This window comes from Passer montanus, unplaced genomic scaffold (assembly GCF_014805655.1).
Source record: "Passer montanus isolate IOZ18808 unplaced genomic scaffold, ASM1480565v1 scaffold28, whole genome shotgun sequence".
In the NCBI taxonomy this organism is placed as follows: Eukaryota; Metazoa; Chordata; class Aves; order Passeriformes; family Passeridae; genus Passer; species Passer montanus.
This window is the reverse complement of record NW_024367483.1, coordinates 4,663,521-4,689,198: the sequence shown is the minus strand read 5'-3', so window position 1 is coordinate 4,689,198 and position 25,678 is coordinate 4,663,521. Positions and strand designations below refer to the sequence as shown.

Sequence of the window (25,678 nt, the reverse complement as noted above, 5' to 3'; positions counted from 1 at the left end):
CTTTACTCTGTTCTGAAGTGTGTTTCCTGAAGTATCCCTCTTGCTCTTTTGGTCTGGAAGCAATGGAGCTTCTGGCCATGCTGCTCTACAGACCAATTGCAAAGCTGGTTTAGGTATCAGCTGCCACTGGATGTCACAACCTGATCTTCTGATGTTATCCCTTGGTATTTTAGGGTATTACTCTTTACTCTGTTCTGAAGTGTGTTTCCTGAAGTATCCCTCTTGCTCTTTTGGTCTGGAAGCAATGGAGCTTCTGGCCATGCTGCTCCACAGACCAATTGCAAAGGTATCAGCTGCCACTGGATGTCACAAGATGTGCTACTATGCTGACAGAAATCATCAAATTAACACAGCTGAGTTAATCAGAAATATGGCATCATATCTGGCACTTGTAATAATTTTAATCACACATTTTTCAGAAATGTAGTTAGTAAAGAAATCCTGGGGAGTACTATTGGGATTTTTTTCCCCTATCAACAGACTGCTAGCTCATTTCAGACCCACTTGATCCAGAAAAGAATGGCAAGAACCAGTATTTCTGGTTATGTTCCTATGCGGTGTGACATGATGTCCATGTCACTGAATCCTGGGAAGAAAAGGTCAGTTGGTGTTTCTAAACACTCAGATCAGCTTTTCCAAGTGGACTGATATGGCAAAGACTCGAAAAAGCCACGATGTACAAACAGGAGCTTCATTCCTAACCTGCCAGAGGTCTCCTTTCTACCCATTTTAATCACTAAGCTAGGAAGACTCTTGTATCTTTCCTATAATGTTTCCTGGAACAAGACTATAACCAAAAGTATATCGTGTCAAAAGTACAGAGCTATCAGCTGTCATAATTAATGCAAAAGCATTTCAGGATGGAGTAGAGTCCTGCCTTAGTGAAGGATTTGTAGGAATTGTTTTTTTAATTTCCCCCACCAACAACCAAAAAAAAGAGCCCACACCAACATTTGCTGACATTTATAGGGCTGCCTTAAACATGATGACTTGATCCTTTCTGTAAGTCTTCTAAAATATTTTGGTAATCATTCCCCATTCATTACTGCTGCACCTGCGCTGGACCCTAAGAGAACAGTTGTAAAAACTTTGCCTGTTGTGTCTTTTTTCACTAAGAAAAAAATTTTGGGTTTTCAAGTTCAAAACAAAACCAAGTAAAGAAAATATCTACTCATGCATTAGAAGCATACTACAAATGCTTCCCTGTCCTAGGGGACATTCCAGTGCTACATCCTCTATAGTGTTAACAACCCTCCAAAGGCATGGAGATGGATGTGATGGTCCTTTGCTACCAAACCATGCAAATGCTAGAACTTTAAAAGGTGATTCTTTGATTCGATGCTGTATTTTATGTGAGCATCTTGTGGAGACTGGGGGAACTCGGTATAAATCCTGATGCAGTCTCAACTGCTGCCAGGCATAATCATCACTTGCTAATGAACAAAGTGGAGGATATGACTGCAGAATGCATAACCTCCCCGATCCCACTCCTGTGCAAGCTCTTCAAGGTGAAGCTGACAACTGATTGCACTTCCTTGACGATCTGAGACCGTGCCCCCTTCAGAGAAATGAGCTTTTAAAGAGCTTCCCTCTCCTGTAGGGAAGACTATTTCACCACTTATCTCTGCAAAGCTCTTTGCTGTCAAAGCCCGGGACATGAAGGTTGAAATTAAGAGAGTTATTACTGTGGGAAACATGCTGGTGTTGGAGAGAAAACCTCAATAGGAAAAGGACGGAACCAGAACTGGAGAAATGCCTGGTCATTATCTGGGTGCAGGGAAATCCTGCTTTCTATGGGATAAGGCAACACAATTCCTCCACGGGGTGTTTACAGACAGATCCAGCAACTTCAAACCCTGGCATTCTGATTTGACTTGTGCAAAAGGCGGCCCGCACTGTGCTGAACACCAAATGCACGAAGGTGAGGTGCCTGCCTGCCTTCTTGCATTTCTCGTGGCATTCAGCGCTTTATCTTTTGGAACATAAGCAATTCCTGCCGCCAACCCTCTAAAGAAACCCTCCAAAGAAAAAAACTTTCTCCACGCCACGCAGAGTCCGGCCAACACTGCCCAGCGTCCAGGAATCTCTTCATCGCCATTGCTCGGGGGCCGACCTCACCGCCGCCGCCTCAGGGCACCTGCACGGGATTTGTCCCCCCCAGCACGGAGACGCAGCCGGCCCTCCTTTTATCCGCTGTTTTCGGGGAGGAGGAGCAGAGGGAGGAGAAGAGGTTTCGGGGGAAGGGCCGCCCGTGTCCCCGGCGAGCCCCGGCCGGGCCCGCGTCCCGCGACGCTCCCGCCCGCCCGCTTCAGCACCGCCGCTCGGGCCCGGCCCCCGGGCGCGCCCCTTCGGTTCGTAACGCGGCTCCTCATTGGCTGCCCGGGCTACCCCGGGCTGCGGCCATTGGGCAGCGCCACGCGCCAGTCACGCGCCCGCCGGAGGGGCAGGGCCAGGGCTGAGGGGCGTGGCCTGGAGGGCGGGGGCGGGGCCAAACGTACCTCGGGGGCGTGGCCGCGGCGCAGGGAGGGCCCGGGTGTGGCCCGAGGGCGGGGCCGGGGGCGGGGCCAGGCGCAGAAGGGGCGGGGCGAGCGGAGGTTGCCCTTGTGTCTCGCGCCGGGAAGCGGCTGGAGCGGAGCGGGAGCGGAGCGGGATCGGAGTCCCTGCGCATCCCCCCCCGCCTCCGCCGCCCCGCGGCGGCACGGCACGGGACAGCCTGGCATAGGCGAGCGGAGAGGCGGACGGACGGACGGACACGCCGGCAGGGGCAAGGGGAGCCGGCGGGGGCACCTGGCACCGCTCCGCGGTGGGAACCTGAACCTGCCCAGCAGCGCCGGAGCCAGCGGAGAGAGCCGCTCTTTCCTCCTCCTCCTCCTCCTCCTCCTCCTGCTCCCTCCCCAATCCACCCCCGCGACCCTGGTCCTCCTCCTCCTCCTCCTCCTCACCCCACTGGATACAGCGAGGGAGACACTGCGGCGGAGGCGGCGGCGGCGGCGGCTCCTGCGGGGGGAAGGAAGCGCCCCGAGAGCGGAGCGGCGGGAGGCTGCGGATCTGCGTGCCTGGCGCCCACCCAGCCCGAGGGGAGCCCCCAGGATGCGGCTGAAGCCCGGCGCGCTCCTGCGCTTCTACAGCCTCTGCGGGATCCTCGTACAAGGTACCGCCTCCTCCCCACCCCTGCCCCACGCGTGGGGAGGGAGCGACGCCGGGGGGGCACCGCTGCGGCCCGGGGCATCCCAGATTTCCCCCCCGCCCCACTCCTGACCCGCTCCCTCCCTCGCCCCTCTCCCGGCTTCCCCCCTCGCCGTGCGCCCCCAGCCTCCCGCTCGGGTAGCGCTATCCAGCGCTGAAGCGCCGCACGGCTGTTAACCCTTCCTGCCCTTCCCTCGCCAGCCTCTTGCCGCCCTCCTTCGCCCTCCTCGCTTCTTCCCCCACCCACCCCTCACCCGACCCCCGCAGCCGCCCCCCGGACTGGCGGTCCCCTCCTCTCCCGCCCGCCCGCCGCGAACGTGCCCCCGAAAGTGCGAGTGCAGCCGCAGCAGCGGCGTGTGCGCTGCAACAACATCCCGGGGAAACGTGCGGGCTCCAGCCGTGCCCCCCCGGCGGGGGGCGGCGGGATGGGGGGGTGCCCGCGCCTCGCTGCGCCGCCGCCGCCGCCGGGGGTGCGTGTCTGTGTGCCAGGCATCCAATGTGCACGTAGGGTAATCGGATGAGCCGGGGGTTCAGCGGCGGATCCCTTCGCCATCCTGCTCCAGGCGGCTCATCCTGCAGCTAGTTTCCAGACTGGATGTATTCCCCTCTCCCCCCTCCCCGCCGCCGCTCCCGTTATCCGGCCGAGCGGGATGGAGCGGCGGCCGCGCAGGGAAGCCCCGCCAGGCGCTGCGGGGCAGCGGGCGGCGGCCCCGGCCCGGCGGGGGCGGAGGGGGCCGGGGAGCCACCCCGCTGCAACTCGCCGGCGGACCCCGCTCCTCCGGGAGGATGCGCGGCATCTCCCAGCCCTTCCCTCGCTCGGCGTGCGGGGCGTTTCGGTGTGGGAAGGAGAAGCGAAGAGTCGATTAAACTAAGTGGCCTTGTACGTTTTTTTTTTTTTCCCTTCTATTTTTCTTTCCCCCCCCAGCTCGCCTCCGTCATGCCATCTCACGTCAAGTTTAATATATTTCGCGTTTCACATGGCTGCGTCATGTGTCGGGCGATCTCTCCGGAGGGAGCCGAGGCTGGCGGCCCGGAGCGGGGGCACCGGCAGCCGCCCGGGTTCCCGGAACACGGGAGCCTCACCCCCTGCCATCCCCATCGCCCAGACACCCTCCGAGTGCCCCCGCTCCACCTCGCGGGGAAGTTCCCGGCCGAGGACGCGAGGAGGAATGGGAGGGGAAGGGAGTGCGCTGGGCAGCCGCGAAGGACGGGTCCGTCGGGCGGATTATTTGTATTCTTTCGCGATGTTTGTGGGTTGCCCGGTACGTCACCGCACAAGGAGCTGCTGTGTTGGTGCTATACAGGATTATTTATGGGGGCATGTGCGGCGCGCTGCACCTGGGGGCTGGCTCCTCTCTGCCTTTTACATTTCCCTGTGAATTGTCAATTCATTGCCCTGCAACGGAGCTGGGGGTGGGAAGGCTCTGGACTGACTTTCTGTCACCAATAAAATCGGGGTTGCTGCTGGAGGAGGAGGATTTGATCTTTCCTAAGATGCAATCAGCCGCATTCAGCGCGGCGCAGCTTTAAGAGTAAACCAGTGATTAAAAACAGTGATGTCTTTCACTGCAGTTTAGAGAGCGTGCCAGGCAGAATGTAACTCTGTGAACTGCATCAGGTAAAAAACGTGTTGCAAAGAAATGGGGTGTAGTGCAAAATCTGACTGTGACTGTGTGAAAATAACCACATTGGGCCTGTCCTTGCAGATGGGGAAAAGTGATGCCTAACACATTACCCATCTTGCCCTCTGCATGTGTAAAGCATCTCCCCTCTCTTCAGTTTCTCGCACAATTATTTTTTCAGCTCCTGATTAAAACTTCAATCAGAAATACTTAGGCTCTCTGTGTACCACACTTCAGCAGAGTGTTCTTTCAAGGGGATATAAAGAACCTGTAACACTCAGGCAGAAGTGAGAGGAAGTAATTTCTCCCAACCTTTATTTCCTGAGGTAAACGAGATGAATAAATATATTCCATAAGACTGTCCTCAGTGGCAGCTGTATCCAACAGAATATCAAATCCCTTCAGTCCACCTTAAAGCGCAACTTCGTAAATGTTGTTTTGTTAGTTTCTGCCATTTATTTTGACAGAAGTAGCAGATACAGTTACCATTAGACACATTTCTTGTTGATAGCTTAATAGCTGCATTTAAAAGTAGTTTTTCCTTTGGCTTGATTTGCTTCCCCAAACTGTATTGTGAAGTAGCTCAATGGATTTATTAGATTCTTCCAATTTTTTTGTTCGTGGGCTGTGGGACATGCAGGTTTTTCTGTCAGCTCTGATGGGAATAACATCTTTTTCCTGAGGATCCGAAGCACTTCTGATCTGTAATCACCGATGGTTTCTCTTGGTGAAACTGAAGCTAATTAAAGACAAGGTGACAAAGAGTCAAGCTGACATGTGTCCTGTATGGAAGTTTGCCTTTCTGGCAAGATCTGTGGAGAGACTTGCTTAAGGAATCTGTCCAGACTATTGATGAAGCATCAGCTGAGGGAAGAGGACATAGAATAATGCTTCTCAGCTTGTGCATGGAATAGCATTAGCAGCAAGCAGTCCCTTCAGAGAGGAGGCAAACAAGAAGTAAAAGAGCCCAGTGTCAGCTGCTTGCTGTGAAAGGGAAGCCACGGAGGTGGGAGAGGGAGTAATAACATGTGGAGCTGGGAAGCAGTTTGTCAGCTGAGTTCAGGGACAGTATTCCTCTGCTCTGCCCTTTCCAGCGTTTGCTGTGAAAATAGTGGGATCTCTGGCTGCTGCTGTTCTTAACTTGAGTGCTGTAATGAGCCTGGAGTACTTAAATGATGTCCCAGGGGGTTAACCTGTTATTTATGTTTACAGACAGCCTTTTTTCTTTTTTTTTTTTTGCTTTCTGATTGTCTTTTGACTTCATGAATGTAGTCTTAGACAAAATTTAACAGTTGTGTGGGGAGGCATGTTTTTAGAATAACTCAAGTGCTTCATCTGAGCTTTTTTTATGCAACCTGATGAGTAGGGTCGTTGTTGTCAAGAGTCGCCATGTGAGAAACTGTTACAATAAAAATAGTTCTGGATTCATAGGATACAGATACAGGTTAGGATTATCCTGGAATTGTAGCTGCTGTAGCCCCCTGCTGTGTGATAATGCAAATGGCATCTAATGCCTTAATGTGCTCGGCTCGGAGAAGGCTCTGGGTAGTGCCATGTGTGGGAACAAACGATCCACTTCCAAGGTTTTGCCAGCACTGGACAAATCTTCTCAGTGCGGTTGCTTCAGACACTTCAAATGTGTGCAACCTGTCTACTAATGAAAATAATGTAGGGACTCTTTAATTTGTCAGAAACTGTGGCCACTGATGCAACAAATCAGCCAAGACAGGTAACTGCTTGTGGGTGAGACTCTTTTCATTAGCCCGGATCTGTTACAAGCAGAATAAAAAAACCTGCAAACAAAGCTGGACAAACATGGATATGACTACTTATGAGATCGTCTAAGCTGATTTAAGATGAAGTTGTTACACATTACTCAATATCTTGTGTATTTAGACTTTGTTTTGAATTTTCAGTTGGATTTCTGCTAGCAAAACCTTGGCAACCCAAGGCTGCCTGCACAGGGGTTGTCTTGACAGCTAAGTGTTCATATGCTAATACAGTGTACAGCCAGTCAAATGCATGGAGTTTTAATTCCGTAGGTACTGTGAGGGCATACACAATTACATAATAAAAGACAGTAGTTTTGGTACAGTCTCTTTTAGACACAATTTGAAACATAAAATTTTTCACTTTACTTGATGGTGTCTGTCTTTATAGGACTTCCATCAATCTATAGAGGGCTTGGTAGGATTATTAACTGCTTAGTTCTCAGGCTAGTTCATTTTTTATGAATTATTTTGCTTGATTTCTTCATGACTTTTTATTGTTAGTCATTCTATAGCGGTTCAGGTCTAGAACATGAAGTAACTAAAAAATCCAGATTCTCATTGATGATGCCCCACAAGTTCCCTGTGGAATGCATGAATAGGGATTACTCACTCAAATATTTATCACTCTGGCACTCAATTTATCAAGTTTCTCCCATGCAATCAACATGGGAGACAAACATTGAAGTTTGTCACCAAAGAAGTAACTCCATGGAAGTGCTAATCAACAGAAGCACCTCTGCTGAAGCAAATACATTTTTCTTTTTTCTTGTCTACTTTCCTATTAGTTTCGTTCTTATTTTTAAAATTTTTTATTTCAGAAATGTAGAACAGTGAATCTGCCTCTGCTTTTAAATTTACTTGTCAGTTGCAATTCCATTATAATGTACTACAAATGTCTCTAAGTTATAGTTTATTATTACAGAAGCCTTAGTTCTTATAATTAGCTTTCTCATGCCTCTGGTCTGATCCTACTATTGACAAAATGTGTTGAATGAGATTACTCTTACTCTTCTACCAAAGAATTATCTTAATAGGAGTTATTATTTTAATATTGCAATGTAAATTGAAAATTGAAGCTTGGATTTTGAGGTTTTTTGGGGTTTTTTTGGTGTGGTTTTTTTTGTTGTTGCTTTTTTTTTTGTTTTGTTTTTTTGGTGGTTTTTTTTTCTTTCTCTCTCTCTCTCTCTCCTGTGCATTACAAATGTTGATTAAGTAACTGGTAACAGCAGTTATGTATGGTATGGACGAGGACATCAGGTGCTTGCCAAAAAGAAAAGCAGTATAACCAACCAGAATGTGGTTGATTGAGCTAGAACAGTGACTCCCTCTCCATCTTACAATTGAAAATGTAGAAATAGGAGATGTTGTCATTGTCCTCTTAATGTCTTCTCCAAGAAAAAGAAGGATTACTTCAATTTTGTTTTAATTGATTTGAACAGCAGGCAGAAACTCCCAAAAGTTAGGGCCTCTCAAAACAATGCAGGATCTTCTGTAGAGTGATTGCCACTGACATGCTGTTTAAAATACACATCCTAAACCAAATGCAGAAATGTAAAACTATTAGACACAGTTTAGTATGTGTATCCTCTGGGACTGCATTGATATTAAGTATGATCTTAATGAGCATATCCCTTCTTCCCAAGGAGTTTTTGAGGTGTGTTTGAAAGGAAGAAAGGCAAATATCATGTTCCAGTGGCAAGGAATAAATTGTAAAATCATGATTTCTCTCAGGAATTTGCCCTTGAGCAATTATGCTTCTACATAATGGAAACACTTTGGAATGAACTGAGTATTTTCAAAAATGAATGTGATGTCTTTGCAAGGGTCCTTAATGTTGTGTTTTTTTTTTTGTTTTTTTTTTCCTTTTTCCCCCTCTGAACCTATTTCAGGATCTTTTCCCTTCATTTTATAAATGAAAATTAAAGACAAAGCCAAATGTTTGCATTTTCTCTTATGTTAATGCATACTAAGATCAGGATGGGTGCTTTAAATATCAATGCATGAGCCACTATCGTAATAGCATCCTAAGGGGGTTGAAAGAAGGAGAGAACATTTATTTCAGGGACAAAACACTGGGGGCCGTGTGCTCTCCTTTAATTCTGGAATTTGGTGTGTAGGACTTTTTAGCATGTGGAACTACATGAACAAGAACAGCTACAGAGGGGTTAGTGAACAATGTAGGTGGTTTGTCTACCTGTTTTCCTATCTCCTGTCCCTTTAATCTGTAAATGTGAGGGGAAAAAAATCATACTTGCATCCTTTTCTGTCCTTTTATTTGCAAAATAGAAACCTTGGGACTTTTCTAAGTCTTATTTAAGAATGCTTTTGCTGACAAGTTTAGGATTTTTGAGGGAATGACAATTTCCTCCCACCAGTGAGTTGTGTTTATTGGTTTCCAGTTTAATCAAATGGTTTTTGGAGAGTGTGAGTGCTTTTTTAACTTTTGCATTTAAAGTAGCAGCAAATCAATTTTAATACAGTTTTACATTACTATAAATTAATGCATTCATCTCTTTTTCTGTGTTGTAACACTCAATTTAGATTTATCATTTTTTCCTTAAATAGCTGATAAAGATTATTAACTGTCCATAGGCAGCTGCCCTTCAGTTTCAGAAAAAATAATTATAGTGTATGTTCCTCAATTCAAACCCCTAAAGTTCTTTCAGAGCTGAAAATTTTGCTGTATAAGTTTTGTTCATGTGGAGATACATTCCTGAACCACTCTACAGCTTTTCCTTTGTTTTGTGAATGGAGTTGGCAAGGTTTAGGTTTTTTGTAAAACAGCATGTGTCATCACATATCCAGTATGGAGGTTGTTTAAATAGCTTTGATATTCCCTCTATCATCATCTTTGTGTAAACAGTTTGTTGGGTAGGATAGTGCAGGAGAGATTGTTTTCTTACGTTAGAGGTAAAAATATCCTGGTGATATTTTAAACCTCTTATATGCCACAGTATTAATCAAACAACGGTTCTAATCATGGTAATTCAATTACTAAACCTTAGGTGAAGGAACCAGAGTCTGCTTTTTGCTATGCAAAAACATCTGTGACCACTTATGAAGATGCAGTTATACCTTTATCATCAATATATGATGCACTCCATTATTGCTGCTGCTTCTGGCAGAAGCTGAGTAAGCAGTGCAGTTGTACAGACCCATTGGAGTCTTAAAACTCTTGTTTTTTCCCCAAGTTCAGCGCTGGAGATTCAAGAACTGCCAGTGACTGACAGCTCTGAAGAGAGTAAGACCAAATTACTTCACAGCAGCAGTTGTAGTAGGCACGGGCACTGTGGTATTTTCTGTCTGTTCAGATATTTATCCTAAACTGACCTACATCTGCTGGATTAACAGTGTAGCTTGACCTGCTTTTATTCCTGCTATGCTGTAAGGCAGGAAGGCTGTTCTGGTTAGTCCCTAACAGGGGAAAAGCTGTACTAGTTGAAGCAGAAGCAATCAAATTTATTTTAATTAAAATATTGTAAAAAGCATCAAGTTCATTTAATATTTATCCCTTTTAAAGTGGTTTTCTTTTTCTTCCCTGATTGTCAGTATGCTTTTATATGTGACATGCTAGTTGGTGCTTTATTGTGGTACACTGAAGAACAGTGAAGAATTCTCCACTGATTTGCACAGTTTATACAGAGCAAGTAAGACTTAATTTGATAAATGAAAACACTTATTTTCACTCTTGAATTTATTTCAACTGAATGAGATGTTTTATGTCTTCAAATACACAAAAACATTGAACTGCAGCCATTTGCAAATTGGAGAATAAATGCAGTGACTAGAAATATTACTCACTAAACTGATTACTAATCAAGGATTAACAAAGTATCCCAAGTCTGTGACAGGTCATCAAATGGTATAATATATTGAAGTATTCCATTTATATGAATTCTTTTGTTAGCAACTGAGATAATAGTAGTGAGAATGAAAGAACTTCTTGTCTTTGGAGGAAACCTTAAGCTAACATGCCACTTCTTAAATGACATGTGAAGCATTTTCTTGGCATTGCAGTTTTTTCTTAACTTTTCAATTATTTAACTTTTCCATTGCAGGTTTCTAATAATGTTACTGATGCCTTCAGGCTTGTATCATGTAGCCTTGTAACACTATGAAAAATAGGTGAGATTTGGACTGATATGGAGGAAGATAGAAGTGCCATCTTGTTCAGTGATGATTGTGCTTAATGACAAATTGCATGTATGCAGTCAAAAGGGAATCCCTTGAATTTTAACTTAAAACCAATTGTAGCAAAAAATGGCAACACCTAACACTGTGAGGAGCTTTTCAGAACTTAAATTATCTGACTTGAGTCAGATAATTGACAGGACATTGTATATTAAAAAAGGTTTGTCTGATCTTTTGGTATAAAACCAAATTAGCAGTGAATTACCTTTAAACACTCTGTTTTCTCTGAAGGCTGGAGTCCTCAGCCTAACATGTCTTAGGGCAAATCTGGACTGCTGCTTGCTTATATAAACACAGTCAAGATGGTGTTTTTTGAACACAAACAGGGTATAAGTTATTTAAGTATGGGTTAAAATGACTATTTGCCCATCTTCTGCAGAACTATTTGCCATTCTTCTTATTATATGGATTTTTTTGTCAAATATGTGGCATATCTCTCCTCAATAAATGTAAAGTTTGTGGTTTACAAGATTCTGGTTAATACTTCTTTTTGGTGTGTAAAATTGGTTCTTAGAGTGAATAAATCTCATTAATTCCTTAAATATTAGTCCTAAGATCACATAATTTCAGTAACTTCCCCATAAAATAAGCCTGAGGTTTAGAATTAGACCACAATAAAATTAAAATGTTTTCATCTTCCTAAGCCATCTTTGTTTTGCAAATTATAAATCATTACTGCTTTGCTGCATTGTGAATGGAGAATTTGGGAGCCACTGGGAAAGCGTGTAATCAATAAAAATATATGGGCCATTTGTTTTTATTTATGATAGATAAAAAACCTCACTGGCTTGTAGACTTATTTATGGGACTTCCACATGCTTAGCACATAAGATTAATCTGATTTCAAAATAGCTTAGCATATAACTGGTTTAAGAGACTCGGCTTTTATATATTTTGTGGAAGCAATATGTGGGGACAGGGGAAGGAGAAGAGTTCTTGAAAACAGTGGGATTGTAGAATTTTCCAAGCTGTCTTTGGATTTTGAGAAAAAGAGTTATGCCAGATTTTGTACAGATCTGCTTTTGTCTGTTAGAAGTGATACTTCTGTTCTACAAAAGAACAATTTCTTCCTGATCTGATGCAAAATGGAATAACAGGAAATCTGGATGAAGAAGCAGTTGAACATGTGCTATGAAGGATATTCTTCATTTACTGTGATATCTGTACCACAGGATTTGGATGCAGATGCTCTTAATGTTCATTAGGCTATGTCTGTTGCAAACTGAAACACATAAGAAATCCCAACAGAAAAACAGAATCTAGTAGTCTTTATCATTTCAAGTAAACAAATGAAAAGATTTTGTTTAGAATTAATATCATAGGATTTTTTTTTCCTTCTAATTGCTTGAACTTTTTGTACAAAGTAAATATTTTCAGAAGTAAATTTCAAAATATGTGACTGGCTGGGAACAGATAAATGCAGATTAATCTCCCTCTAGGCCTTGTCTGTGCAGGATACCTGCCAATAAACAAACAAAAAAAAAACAACCCAAAAATCTTCCTTTTTTTTCCCTTCTGCTTGTTGCTTCAAGGCTAAAAAAAAAACAAACAAAACAAACCCAAAAATCTTCCTTTTTTTTTCCTTCTGCTTGTTGCTTCAAGGCTTATGGTGAGGAAACAGCAGTAGCCCTGCTCTGTATGCATGAGGGATTTGCTTTCTTAAGATTGTGAGGATAAAGGCCTCAAATTGGGATCCTGTCTAATCTGTTTACATTGATGTGTCAATTCTGCAAGGAGTGAGCTGTGCCAGGACAGCGCCTGAGTGTTCTTCATGGATGGTACTTGGAGATGTGGATGGATGGAGGACAGGGCGTGCGGAGAGCTCATTTTTTCTAGGAATGAAACATCCGTTCTGGAGTTAACACAGAAGCCTTTGCTGTGAAGGACCAAGACATCTGTGAAGATCAGGCTGGAACAAGCCCCTCTGTGACTGCGGGTTTGCAGGATGCAGTGGGACTTTTCATCTCTCTCCTGCTGTGACTTTCCAGCTCTTCCCCTCTGCAGGAAATGGAAGGAAACAAGTCAAGATTTTAGGGGAAGTGCATTCTGTAGAAGCTGTGAGAGGACATCCTTCTTCCTACTTTGAGGAGAAACTACCTGAGATGGATGTGATAGCAGGATTAGATTTTTTTTTTTTTTGAGCAGGAGTTTGGTTTGGTTTCATTTTATTTTTAATTCTTAGTGTTTTCTACCCACTACTTCTCTGCCTTCCTCAAATGTGTACTGACAGAGGTGAGGAGGAGAGCCAGTTGGAGTCAGTCCCTGGCACTGGAGCCTGCCTCCTACCAGGGACAGTGGTTTCAAATGCTTTTTACAAGGCTGGTCATAAAGCTCCAGTCTCTTTTGTCCATTCACTTGATTTTTTTTGTGTCAGCAAAATATGGAAGACTTAGTACAGGCATAAGTAGGACAGGGTAAATATGAGAGCTGAAAATACTTCAGAAGTCACCATAGGAAAACCAGGAACTGACATGAATTTCTGCAGATTGGTACAAATGTACTGCATGAGAGCATTTCAGTGTAGCCCCATTTAATTTTCCTCATTCTGAGTTAAGAGAAATCAATTGCTTGATTTGAGCATCTGATTCAAATGCAGCTAAAGCACTTTGTAGGTGCAGTTAACTCCCATTTTCTCTCTAATGTTACAAGACAAGCCATTTCACTGTAGAATGCAGTCCGACCCAGAATACTCAAAGTATCAATGTCACTTGTGCTCTGTTTGAATTAAGAGGCTTACAGAAAAGATTCAGTGAAATGTATATTAGTATGAGAAATTGGAGTTGACTTATGAATATCAATGTCAAAACAGAAGATGTCTTCAGAAATACAGTTCCACTGCTATTATGTCCTCTTGATCTGAGTGAGAACTTAGGAAATCTAGCATGTCTAGAAAAATGGAATAACTGCTCTGCATGTGTAGCACTGTGCTTATCAAATTTAAACACTGGCAGCCATGCTACTACAACTTGGGTAAGATGTTTGAATAGTAGGAGTAGGCAGTTTCTTAGGTGCTGCTCTTGCCTTCTGGCAAACTTCTGGATTGTCTCAATCCAGCACTCATTCTCTAAAAGGGGAATTTTTTACATGAAAACTTTCAGTTCAGCTAACACCTGAAATATCTACCCCATTTCTGAAAGGCTTCTGCTGTTTGCAGAATAGGAAAGTAACTATGAAACAACTGGCCAAAAGTTTTTTAAACACATTACTGAGGCTCTGGGGCTGTCTGTATCGTAAATATATTTTTTGTATCTGGAACATGTGGAACACTATCAAATGTCAGACTATTGTACAGGGGAATCAATACAAACACAGTGTTTGGCTAAATGAGGGAAATAGTCCCAAGAGTAGAATTAAGAAAAGATGAGCAATCCATCCAGTGTTTCTGGTGCTTCAGGATAAGATTTGTATTATTGCAAGTCTCTGCCATTCTTGCATATGCAAGTTGTTTTTGATTTTTTTTCACAGTATAGCCTTGTAAAACGTCTACATCAGATGCTTTAATAACTCCTGACAAACTTGTTAGTATTGTTTCCTGTGGCAGTGTGACAGATTTTATTGCAGAATACACACGCATATGTGAATTTAGATTACAAAAATAAATCAATGGATGATGATATTTGAAAACTTTTAAATAGAGAACTAGGTGGTGCTGTTCTTTCATCTTTGTTGCTTAGCTGAATTCTTAAGTATGGACTGAGAACACCAGGCTACTACTTTTCAAAAATGAATTTAGCTGTCTTAAATGTTAGAAGAAGTGATTGTTTCATATTTCACTGAGAATGCTACTTTAACAGCTAATAATTGCTCAGTGCAACACTTTTTACTTCATGGAAAAGAACTTTTGCATTGAATGAATGGTGTAGTTTTATTCAGCCTGGTGATATACTGCCCTTTTATTTTCAGTTCAAATGACTTTGGAGTTAATTCAAACAACTTTTTAGACTCAGTGCTGGGTGTTATATTTAGGATTATTTGTTCTAATCAGTTTAACTTGTTTAGATGTGTGAACCTTTTTAATCCTTTTCCACTGTTGGTTTCTTAAACACTTGGGGACTAATTTGCTAACAGCACAATGAGATCATCAATAATTGCTGGAAGAAATTTGTTGTAATTCTGTAGTAGTAGTATATAAACCACAATTAATTAAACAAGAAAACCAATTTATTAAGTTTTATTCCATTTACAAAAAATATAAATTTTTAATCACTGTCTTGTCTCAATGCCATTAATGCTGCAATAGGAAATAGTGAAGCTAGATTATAATGAACTGCCTAAGAGCGAGATAGATTTGTTTTATTAGTGTTCAGTGTTGCAGCAGAATAATAAATGTCTAATTAGACTCCAACTCCAATATGTAGCACTTCAGTAGAGAGTGCCTCTCATTGACCACTGCTTAAACTAAAATGTTGAAAGAACAGATGGAAGATAAAGAAATAAGGGGAAAATATACTTCTGCACTGAAAAAGAAATGAAAATGTGCTCTGGCTAGGTCAGAGTTTTAAATGTGTTTGCTCTAAGTATGTAATTACTTATTCGAAAAATAAGCTGCAGCTGTTAATGGAGGCGTGTGAAAACACTTTTTCATGGAATTTGTTTTCCCTATTCCTTCTGAAGTGCTGCAATACAGAGTGGAATCTCAAACAGAAAGTTTGGTTTGTACTATATGCTTAATTATGAACAATCAAAAATGTTTTTACTTAACACAATTTAGAGATTTATTTCAATATTCAAATAATACCCATACAATTGCAAATTCATATCTACCAATGTTAAAAGCAATGATTCATTTTATGTTGATTTTTGTGAGATTTTAGTGTCATCAAAGTAGCTATTCCAATGTTCGAAAATCAACAAAAGATGTTTCAATTTATTTCTGGAAATAGGAAATAAACCCAAACCAACTCCAATTAACAAAGATTTTTTAAAAAAATCCCTATTTATTCCTGACAAGCAAATATTCTTAGCTCTGAAGCAGGAGTCACATTTTATTATGCTCTATGTGGTAATGGACTCTTTGTACAGTGTTTTTGGTTTTAATTTTTACCATTAAAAACTACTAATAAAAACTCGCTGCCAGAATTACTTCAGTGCTATTCCTTATTGCAGAATTGCATCTCAGAGATACTGGTTCAATTTGCATGGGTTAGCAGACTATTTACTTTTAAAAGGGGTGTATTAATAGATTTAGTATTCCTAACTGTATTTGGGTACAAGTGTGCAGAAGATTTCTGAATACATATTGTAAATTTAAAATTATCAAACCAGCTACCCTCAGAAGTTTCTACTTTCTCCCACAGCCCATAGTTTGGCCTGCAGATCAGCACACACTCAAAATTATTGCAAGTACTTAATTTTTACAGTATTTTCCTCTTTTTCTCAGGAAGTGTTGGACCCCTGAATCAAGTCCTTCTATGTGCAAGTGTTCTCTTAGAGAAATATTTGACTGGAAAGAGAGAGAATTTATTATAAGTAGTTAATTCTTTTCAAGTGCTGTGATTCAAAACCACTAAAATTGATCATTTATGTACTGTGTTGGAGTTAGGCTGTCAATAAATAAATGAAGGACCACTTATATATCTTTCTGCACCAGCCCACTCCTTTCAAAGTAGCTAAGCTTGAGCATGTGAAGGGGTGAGGTGTTAGAACCAGAGCTGCTGCTGTTTCACTGATTTTTCTAAGTTACGGATGCTATTTAAGAATCTAATTTAAGCTAGGCGCAGTGAAAATGTCCTGTGATTTCTACAACATTCTGCAACACTCCAAAATAACTTTTAAAAAGTAGATGCTCCTTGATCCTTAGATCTGAGGAAGAGAGAGGGATATTATTATTTCAAAACAAAGGCAATATGATTAAAATGGTCTTTATTTCTTTTGTTCTGCTTAGGTGCTGGGAAGCACAGTGATTCCAAAAGCATGAAAGGTGTCCTTGCCCATGGCAGGGAGGTTGGAAATAGATGATCTTTCAAGTCCCTTCCAACCCAGGCCATTCTCTGTTTCTGTGGTTCTGTGATCACTAAAGCTCAGATTTGCTTTCTTAGTACATTAACATAATACTAAGTTCTTTTTTTGTTTTCCCCCCCAGTGAGTGTTACCAGTGTGGGGAGAGATCTGAATAAGGTACTGAGTTTTAGGTAACTTATGTTTGAAATCATTTAGATTGGCACAGTAGGTTTTTTCCCTTGGCTTGCATTGCAATGAATAATTTATACATGAAGTGCAAGATAACACCATATATAAGGTTACTTTTCTAATCCAGGAAAATGCCACAATGTAAAGGAGCCATACAATACTTGGCATTCCTATTTGTGAGAAAATTATAGTATTTTTTCTAATATTCTTTGATTTAAGTTTTGTATTCCACTTTCAGGTTTTCTTCTCTTTTAATCTGCAACTTTATCTATTATTTCTCCATTGTCTGAGCTTTTACATTTTTGTTCTGATTTTTTTTTTTTTTGTCAGTTGCCATAAGTCCTGATATTTTAAATTTATTATATCAGCTGAAGAATAATTCTGAATAAACATGAAATTGCTGTATGTTTTGGGCCAAAAGCATGAGGAGCCCATTGTCACCTCTTACCAGAGTGCTTTTTTTAATTTTGGTGTTTCTTGTTTTTTTCTTTCTTTTGTTTGGATTTGAGTAAAGATAATGTGGTAACACTAAACATTAATGTCAGATTTTGTAAAAAAGACAACTACACCCAACTTAACTTCCATGATATCTGTGGAAGGGTTGTAAGAAGGGGGCAATAGAGAACTACCTCGTTTTGCACAAAATATCTCAGCTTTTGCTGCATCTGCATCACTTCTAAGTTCTTAGATACTTTCTTTTGAAATTTAAAAGTACTTTCCCTTTGTTTTCATAATGTTTCAGTTGCCACAGTTGCAGTAACTGTTTTATTTCAAATAGAGTCAAAGCAAGACTATAGTATGACTTCAGTGTAGGGTGTGACTATGGTTTGTTTCTTCAGCACGCCTTTAGACAGGTCACACTTCAGAGCTCAGATGAAAACTAAACATATATGTAAATAAAGAGAATTTAACCTGAAGTCTTTCTTACAAGTATGGGATTTAGAGGAACTAATTAATATTTAGAGTAAACAGTGCTTACTCTTTTTCCCTGATAGTGATACCTCAGAAGCTTTGAATTTAACTTTTTAAAGTTAACACTAACTGAGTTCGAAGGCTACTCAGGCTCATGATAGTGATACAGTTGTTTTTGAGAGTTGTTTAATTTTATTTGTCATGATTAATTAATCTTGAAAACCTCTATCTGTGCATAACATTGCTAATATAGCAGAATTAAATGTTAATTATGATATAGGCAAAGAATTGTTTGTGTACATCTGTTTATATCCGTACTGAAAGTAAGTGATCAAGAAGATAGGGCAATTATTGCATGATATTTGATGAACCTAATTCAGTTATGTATCTGACTCTATGAAAATATTCCAAGTACCCAGAAAAGAAATTTTTTTGGTGTTTCTTTTTGCCAGCCACCCTTCTGTCTCTCCACTTCCCTGAAGAATTTGAAGAGTGCATGAAACTTTACCAACAACACTTAAAAGTACCAATAAAATTCTGAAGTCCAGCTCTTCTTTCATGAAACAAGTTGTTTAAGCTGAAGCGAAGATGATTGTGTTTTTAATCTCTGCGGGACTGTTATTTGGGATTCTGTTCATTTTCATTGTGAAACACATAAGTAATAGGTATCAGTTCTCAGATAATATCAAGGTGAATTTTTAACTGTAATTTGTGTATTCTCTATGATTTTTTACAGTAGGAATTGTAGACATGCCCATGTGTCTGCTCTGTGAAAATTCAAAGGTGCAGTCACAGCATGCGAAAAATCATTCAGTCCCAGAAGTGTGTTGGCATTTTTCTCAACTTGCTGAGTGCATAAGCTGTAAATTTTAAGTAATTGCCATGTAGAAACCTCATGCATATAACAGGACCATTTTATCTATGCCTATTTGTCAGCAGCTGCATCCCAGAGTGGATTTGTTAAATAAGTACCACTCTTCTACAGTCTGCACTTGTACGTGCTTTTAAGTTGCCTGATGATCTTAGAAAATCAAAACTCTTCCCCCACCCCACCAAATAGTCTTCTGAGATTATGGAAATACTAAAATTTGTTCAGAAAAGTGATATAATAAGTAAGGCTTTCAGCCACCTAAAGTGTTGACTAATTTTTTCACTATTGGTTCATTAAATCTTTTATTTTGTTGTTGGCTCTGCTGGCAAGTGTCTTTCAACATCTTCATTTTTGGGGCATTCTCATCACAAAATGCCATGACAAACAAAGTACCAAGTAAAGCTGAGCTCTTCCTTCCGCACTAACCCTTTGAGTTGAGTCTGTCTTACTCCATATAAAGTGCATCTTCTGAGCAGTTACAGTTCAACAGCTCATAGCAAGGGTAAGGGGCTGAAAGAGAAGTTCTCCAAAGAAGTCCTTGAGCTGGAAACATCACAGGGCTGTGGCTGGGCTAATTAGCTTTGTGTAATTCATCCTCAGTACACTGGTTTTCCTTACTCTTCTCTTTGCAAACACAACCATTTAACTTTTTGTTAATACATGTCCCATTCTTCTCAGTGAGAGTTTTTAGTATCATCTCATTCTAGCACTGTACTAAACCAGATCAAGTCATCAATCTTGGTGTAGACTGTTAAAAATGCATCTTGAAATCCAGAGTTTTGTGTGAGATGTAGTCCACTTAAAAATGCCACACCCACTGTCGTGAGTAGAAATTCATGTTCAGAAGTTTGGGAAAAAAAGTCAAGCTGCATTTTCTATTATTTAAGAAAAAATACATGGTATAGAGGTTGCATTTCTTTAACATACTTTAACTATAGTTTTAACTATATTTGTATATAAACATTTAGAATAAGTTTAACTTTATGTAAACACACACATATATGTACATATATGTAATCACTTGATTTGCACTGCATTCAAAGCTAATAAATTAGATATCCATGCATGAGTTGGATTCTGGTGATAAAGCTGCCCAAAACTAAAGACAACTTAAGTGCAATAACTGAAATGTGAAAACATCCCACCAGAATGTGTGGTTTTGCTCTCTGTAAATCTAAGCCACATCAAAAATGTGTACTGTTTTTTTATTTTTATTTTTTTAAGTGTTGATGACAGTGCAGCTGAGTTATGGAAGACCTAGTACTGGCTTGTTCAACAGAGTCAGAGTTATGCTGTTCCAGGTCATTGTGGGTCATCTGGTTCATGCTGGATGTGAAAGGCTGTGCTACATTCCAGCCTTTGTCCTACTTTCGTGAAACAGATGCTCTTCACTGAGGAGACACAATTAATTTCTATGAAATGGATGGGTGTCCACTTGCCATTCCTTAAATGCAACCATTTCAGTTAGTTTTGGTTAAATTCTTTGCTGTTTTTAGCTGAAGGAGTTCATATTTTGAGGTTGCGAATTTCTTAGACTCCAAGACAAGCTGAACAAATGGAAATACAAATGCCTAATATAAATGCTTTCAGTGCTTTTAAGCTTTTTGCTTATTTTGCATGCAGTTGAGCTTATTAACCCTGAAAAAAGTAATCTGAAACAGTAACAAATATAAGTGTTAATGCAACCTCCTCTTTCACAAAAGGAACCTGAAATTTTCCACACCAGGTCACTCAAAAGACCACTAGTTCTACACTGAATGTGGTTTAATGAACATTTTCTTTCTTTCTTTGAGGTTTTTTTGTTAATCAGTAATTCTCCTGTAGAAGATTAACACTTTACCAGCAAGAATAAAAGGTGATACATCTAAAAAAACCATGATAGCATGAATTTCATTGTGCATGTGAAATGCATCCACTACATTTTCTGTGGCAAATGTGTTGTTTTTATTATTGGCTTCCATAGGCTGGAGTGAGGGGAGCTGTCAAACCAGATTTGTGGGCTCCACCTTGCTGATCCTGGAGTTTCAAGGCTAATCTCAATCACCTACAGGTCTGAGTCTGCACATTTAGGTGGGGGAAGCATCCAGGCAGGATTTTCAAGCCTAGGAGACACTGGAGTAATCATGTGGAAGAGGCTTCAGATGGAATCCAGGCTTGGGTTGGTTTTCTCCTTCTTAGGCAGCACAAATCTGCATTGACATGGCAGCTTTGGTAGGATGTTATGGTGAGCAAGGAAATGGGGAAATGCAGAGAGTTCTGAAATGCTGGATAGAAAGGAGGGAGAGGACTGATGTACAATAATAAGGTAGAAGGGAGAGAAACAGGATGTGTGATTTGAGGCATGAAGGGTGGACTGCCTGCTGTAAACTATAGGGAAATAACATCATTTCAGATGTATACAAAGATCCCTGCCGTGTGTAGCTGCTTCAACCTCACTACACAGTTTAGTTCTAATCGAATTTCAACTTAAAATGTGTTCTAAGTTCTTCATTAGAATTATGAAGTTACATGTCTTGAACATGCTTCAGCTTTGCATACCTTCTGTAATAAAAGAATAAAATACTTTTCAGGGTGAAACAGTAAATATCAGTGTAATGGTATTAAATACCAATGGTTATAAATTGATTTTTCTTACAAAAATATTGTGCAAATTTATATAATGTCATTTATCCACCTTCTTTTTTTTTTTTTTCCTCTGTGGGATCTCTTTAATAATGATATTTTTGTTTCTGTGGTTGGTTCTTCCTGTGACTGATTTCAGAAGAACAGCTTAAGTGACTTCCTCAATTCAATTTTTATATAGTGACAAGTATCTCATGCTTCTAATCCAAATGCTGTGTGCTTGACTAGCCTCAATCCAGAGGGTGAATATCCTGCTATGAACAGAGCCTATTCTAATAGTTTTCAGAATATATATTAGTACTTTTCTGCTATTCTAAACTGCCACATACTATAGTCCCTTTTATGAACCAAGAATTCATTTATAAATAAGATTAGGAATTTGTTGTTACTAATCCTTCCATATTTGTGATGTCCACTGCTGCTGGATTACTCTGCTTGTCATTTACAGGAACTGTAATATTTGGAGCACACATTTTTCATTGTTTGTTTGTTTACTTTTTTGGTTTTTTCTTTGCTTCCAAGTCTTAAATCAGAGACTTGAAACAGGAAACTCTCTATATCATGCAGAAGGAATTAATAGCTACCATTTCTCATTTCGGGCTGCTGTATTGGTCCAGTATTTTAAGTCATGAAGTCTTTTTTTGAATGTTAAATTGTGCTTTTTTCTCTACACTGATAGTTCTACCGAGTGCGTCAATTCAATTAGCACAGTCCTACCTATTTGGTAATTGTTGCTTATGAGAATGTTAAATGAATTTTATCCAAAAATCAGTTTCTCCAGAAGCTTAGATTCTCCAGAAATAAGCAGAAGCTAGTGGAGTTTGATTTCCATTTCATATATGACATATTTGTTGTCTTAGGAAGATCTGACAATATTTGATTCCTACCTTCTATTTGTGTTAAAAAATGATTGGTTGTTGTTTTTTTTTTCTCTATGTGTCCAACATTGTAATTATCACACTTAAAATACACAGCTTGAAATTTATTTTACTTTTAAATCAAAATTTCATTCCTGTTGCATTAAAAAAATATACAGATGGAAATATTTTTCCTTCTTCAATCTTGCTTATATATTTTTTGCAAGACCTTACTTGTTAACTGTTCTTTTCATCCTCCTTGTAAGCATTAATTTATTCTTGCCTTGTTTCATTTTTATGATTACATTTTTTGTAATGCATTCAACAGGTTTAGGTGAAAATTGATCAAAGAGGTCTCTCTCTGTCTATTCATTAAAGTCAAAAGCTTCTCAATAGTGTTTTGGGTTTCTGCCCATGGATTATGATTGTCTTTCCAGACAAGCTCTTATGAAAGTGCTGACTCTGAGTATTTGCTGCATTTAATTGTAGATGCTTCAAGTCTTCATTTTGTCTTTCTGAAATGAAAAGTGTGATTGTTTTTTTATTTTTCTAGTTCATCAGAAATATTTTTCTAGTTGTGCAGTCCAAGTTTATGTATTCCGAACTCTGATTTAGCTACTTGACAAAGCAATGTGTGAGATAATATGAAGTTTAGTTGATGCTTTGTGGCAAAAAAAACCACCAAAAAACTAACAAATAAATCCCATCTCAATCAGATTTCTGTATTCCCAATACTGGTACTCAATGTTTTTGAAGGTATATCTGGAAAGTTGAAAATGTATTACTTTCTAGTGGTATCTGCTGATAGACCAAACCCACCAAGCAGTCAAAAGAGATTGAATTTGAAAAGGCAGCTTTTCTACAGGACTTGCAAAGTTCTTCTGGGAGTTGACGTCACAAAAGAGAGAAAACAGTTTGCGTTTTATTTTTACTCTTCAATTAACTATAAAAATGTAAAAACATGTATAAACATGTATAAACTTCTGCCTTTGAATAATATTTTTAAACATGGCTTTTGCAGACCTGCAAAATTATGGCTTTGGAATGTCATGTAAAGTTATTTCACAGTAGAATAAAGAAGTCACTGCTTAATAGAATTTTAATCTTTTTAGGAAACCAATGCTATTAACCTGAAATACTATTTTGGCATTTCATTCATTTAACAATAGTTTATTAATTCTTAGTACATATAGTTTTGAAATTGATTCTTGACCATCTGTAGTTTGTGTAAAAAAAGTTGAGTTTTAAATTTATAAAAGCGTCTTATGACAGAAATTGCATTAATCTGATACATGTATTTGTGTGTGGTTAGGAGTATATGGTATATTGAATTACACTTTTTTCATTTTCACTCTTCTTAAAAAGGAAAATATGTCTTTGAATCTCTTTATTCATGACAGTTTCATGTAATGTGACCAAGGCTGAAGTTTCTTTGGCTTACATTTCTTCCCCTAAAAGTTCATGATGGTTCATTAAGAGTAACTTTTAGAAAGCAGGTAGTGGACTTAAATAACTTAAATAACTCTTAAGTGCTCGTGCATCTTCTGTAGCATATAGATATGAAGTGTGCATACATATGTAAACTCTTTAGAATATTTTGGAGGCATGCTATTGAACATTTAATTTAATAGGTATTCAGGAACAGTCTTCTGTTTCTGCTTTGCTTAGTCATACTCCTAAAGTGCTTCCTCTGCAGAGCCTATTACGGCAAATCTTTTGAAGAGTTTCATCAGAAGCTGCAGGTGCCTAAGACAAGTGAGACACCCGAATAGCTGCCTTATGAGATCTGCTCATCATGTGGTATTCACACAGATTCGTTTGTTTACAAGTCAATTTAAAATTCAGTTCTTGCAGTAAGCACCAAGACAATGGTTAAAGATTTATTTCCATCATAGTTACTGAAGAAAGAAAAACCAATAGGATCAGCTAGCTGATCTATTTTCACTACACTCTATTCAAAGATTCACTTTACTGTTGAAACAGATGAGGAAGCAATAGCTAAAAAAGGCTCAAAGTTGTCATTATTTGCTGTGTTTACCACAAAGGGCACATGCTAAAATCTTACTAAATCCAGGTGCCCATTTAAGAAGTCACTTAACTTATTTAAATTATTAAACTGGGGATGACAAATTAAAAGACTGATTCGTTGTTTATTGTCACAGCGTCAGTTGCCAGAAAAATTGCCATCCTCCCACATTGTTTCTAAACATTTTTGCTCGGGAGAGTGACCAAATTTTTCATCATTTCTGACTTTGCCAGGATGCATTTGTTCTGCGACTTAAAGCTGTTAGATATGCTCTAAATACTCTGAAAATTACAGATCGCTTGGATGGCACTGTTAGTCAGCATCTTCAGCTGCCGTGTCTCCCAGAAGCTGTTTCAGGGTGATGGGTGGAGCACACAGCCGTGCTCGGCTCTTGGGTTTGGCCCTGTGCCTCGGTGGGGGTTTTCCTGCTGGCATCCTTTGTGTGCCTGGCAGCTCTGAGAAAAACAGAGTTATCCAGAGGGAGCAGGTTGCTCCGTCTCTGTCCCTTGGATCCTCCATCTCTGTCCCTTGGATCCTCCATCTCTGTCCCTTGGATCCTCCACTTGCCCATATGCAGCTGGGGTAGGGAGAAAGAGGCTGGCACAGCTGCTTTTGGGGAGTTGGGAAGGGTGGGAGAGGAGGTGTAGGGTAGAGGAGACATGATGGTGCCTGCAGTAGAGGAAAATAGAAGAGGATATGGCAGCAGAATGGGAGGAGAGCAAGAGGGAAGAGAAGCTGCAGTAGGGTGTGGTGAGGAGACAAGGCTCTGTGGAATATAAGGAGGAGGAGGAAGCAATGGCCACAGGCCTCTTTAGGGAAAAGCAGAACAAATCTCTCAGACACTGTGCTTAGAACTGTGTTAGAACCCTGCTCCATTTGTGTGTTCTCACACTGTTGTTATTAGCATTAAAGTCATTCAAGCAAGAACACACACAAAGATGAGGATGTCTCCTTTGTCTCTTCTGATGATGTAGTAACATCGCCAGATAACCCCAGCCTTGCTGGAAGTTTAATCCCTGACTTTGGATTTCAGAACAGAGCCAGCCTGCTGCTTCCCTGTGAGTGTGTGTTTTTGCACTTGCAGAGGGTTCTGGGACACTGATGGTTTTGCTCTAAATTTAGGACATTCTAAAAGGTCTGTTTTCCTAGGTGGAACAGTTTTACAGCTGCCAGGATTTTCAAGCTTGACAGCATCAGCATCATAGAATTTGTTTCACTTGTGAATTAACTTCTAAAGTGTATCCTAATTTGAAACACTAAAAGTTTATATGTCTGTATGTCCTTCCTTTTTATTTATTTTGAATTGTATTGCTTAGACTGTTCTACACATTGCAAACAATTCAATGTAAATTAGAAGTATAGTTGAATTGAGACTTTGGCAGTGTGCCAAATATGACTGAGTTAAAAAAAGTTTCAAATATGGATATTGTATTAATTAGAAAGAATATAATATATAAAACAAACCAATATTATTGCTTCATTAACGTATG

The 25,678-nt window shown here is 40.2% G+C and overlaps 1 protein-coding gene across 3 annotated transcripts in view; it reads left to right on the top strand.

Moving 5' to 3' along the window:
• Positions 1 to 2,543: 2,543 nt before the first annotated feature.
• CADM2 (cell adhesion molecule 2) overlaps positions 2,544 to 25,678 on the top strand; it is a 569,150-nt gene continuing 546,015 nt past the window's right edge. For 2 of the 3 annotated variants that reach the window (XM_039713261.1, XM_039713259.1), the window contains exon 1: positions 2,544 to 3,151. In XM_039713261.1, coding sequence (XP_039569195.1) covers positions 3,091 to 3,151 — 61 coding nt within the window. In that variant the 5' untranslated portion in view covers positions 2,544 to 3,090. The remainder of the gene's footprint in view (positions 3,152 to 25,678) is intronic. The other variant, XM_039713260.1, reaches the window with a different exon arrangement.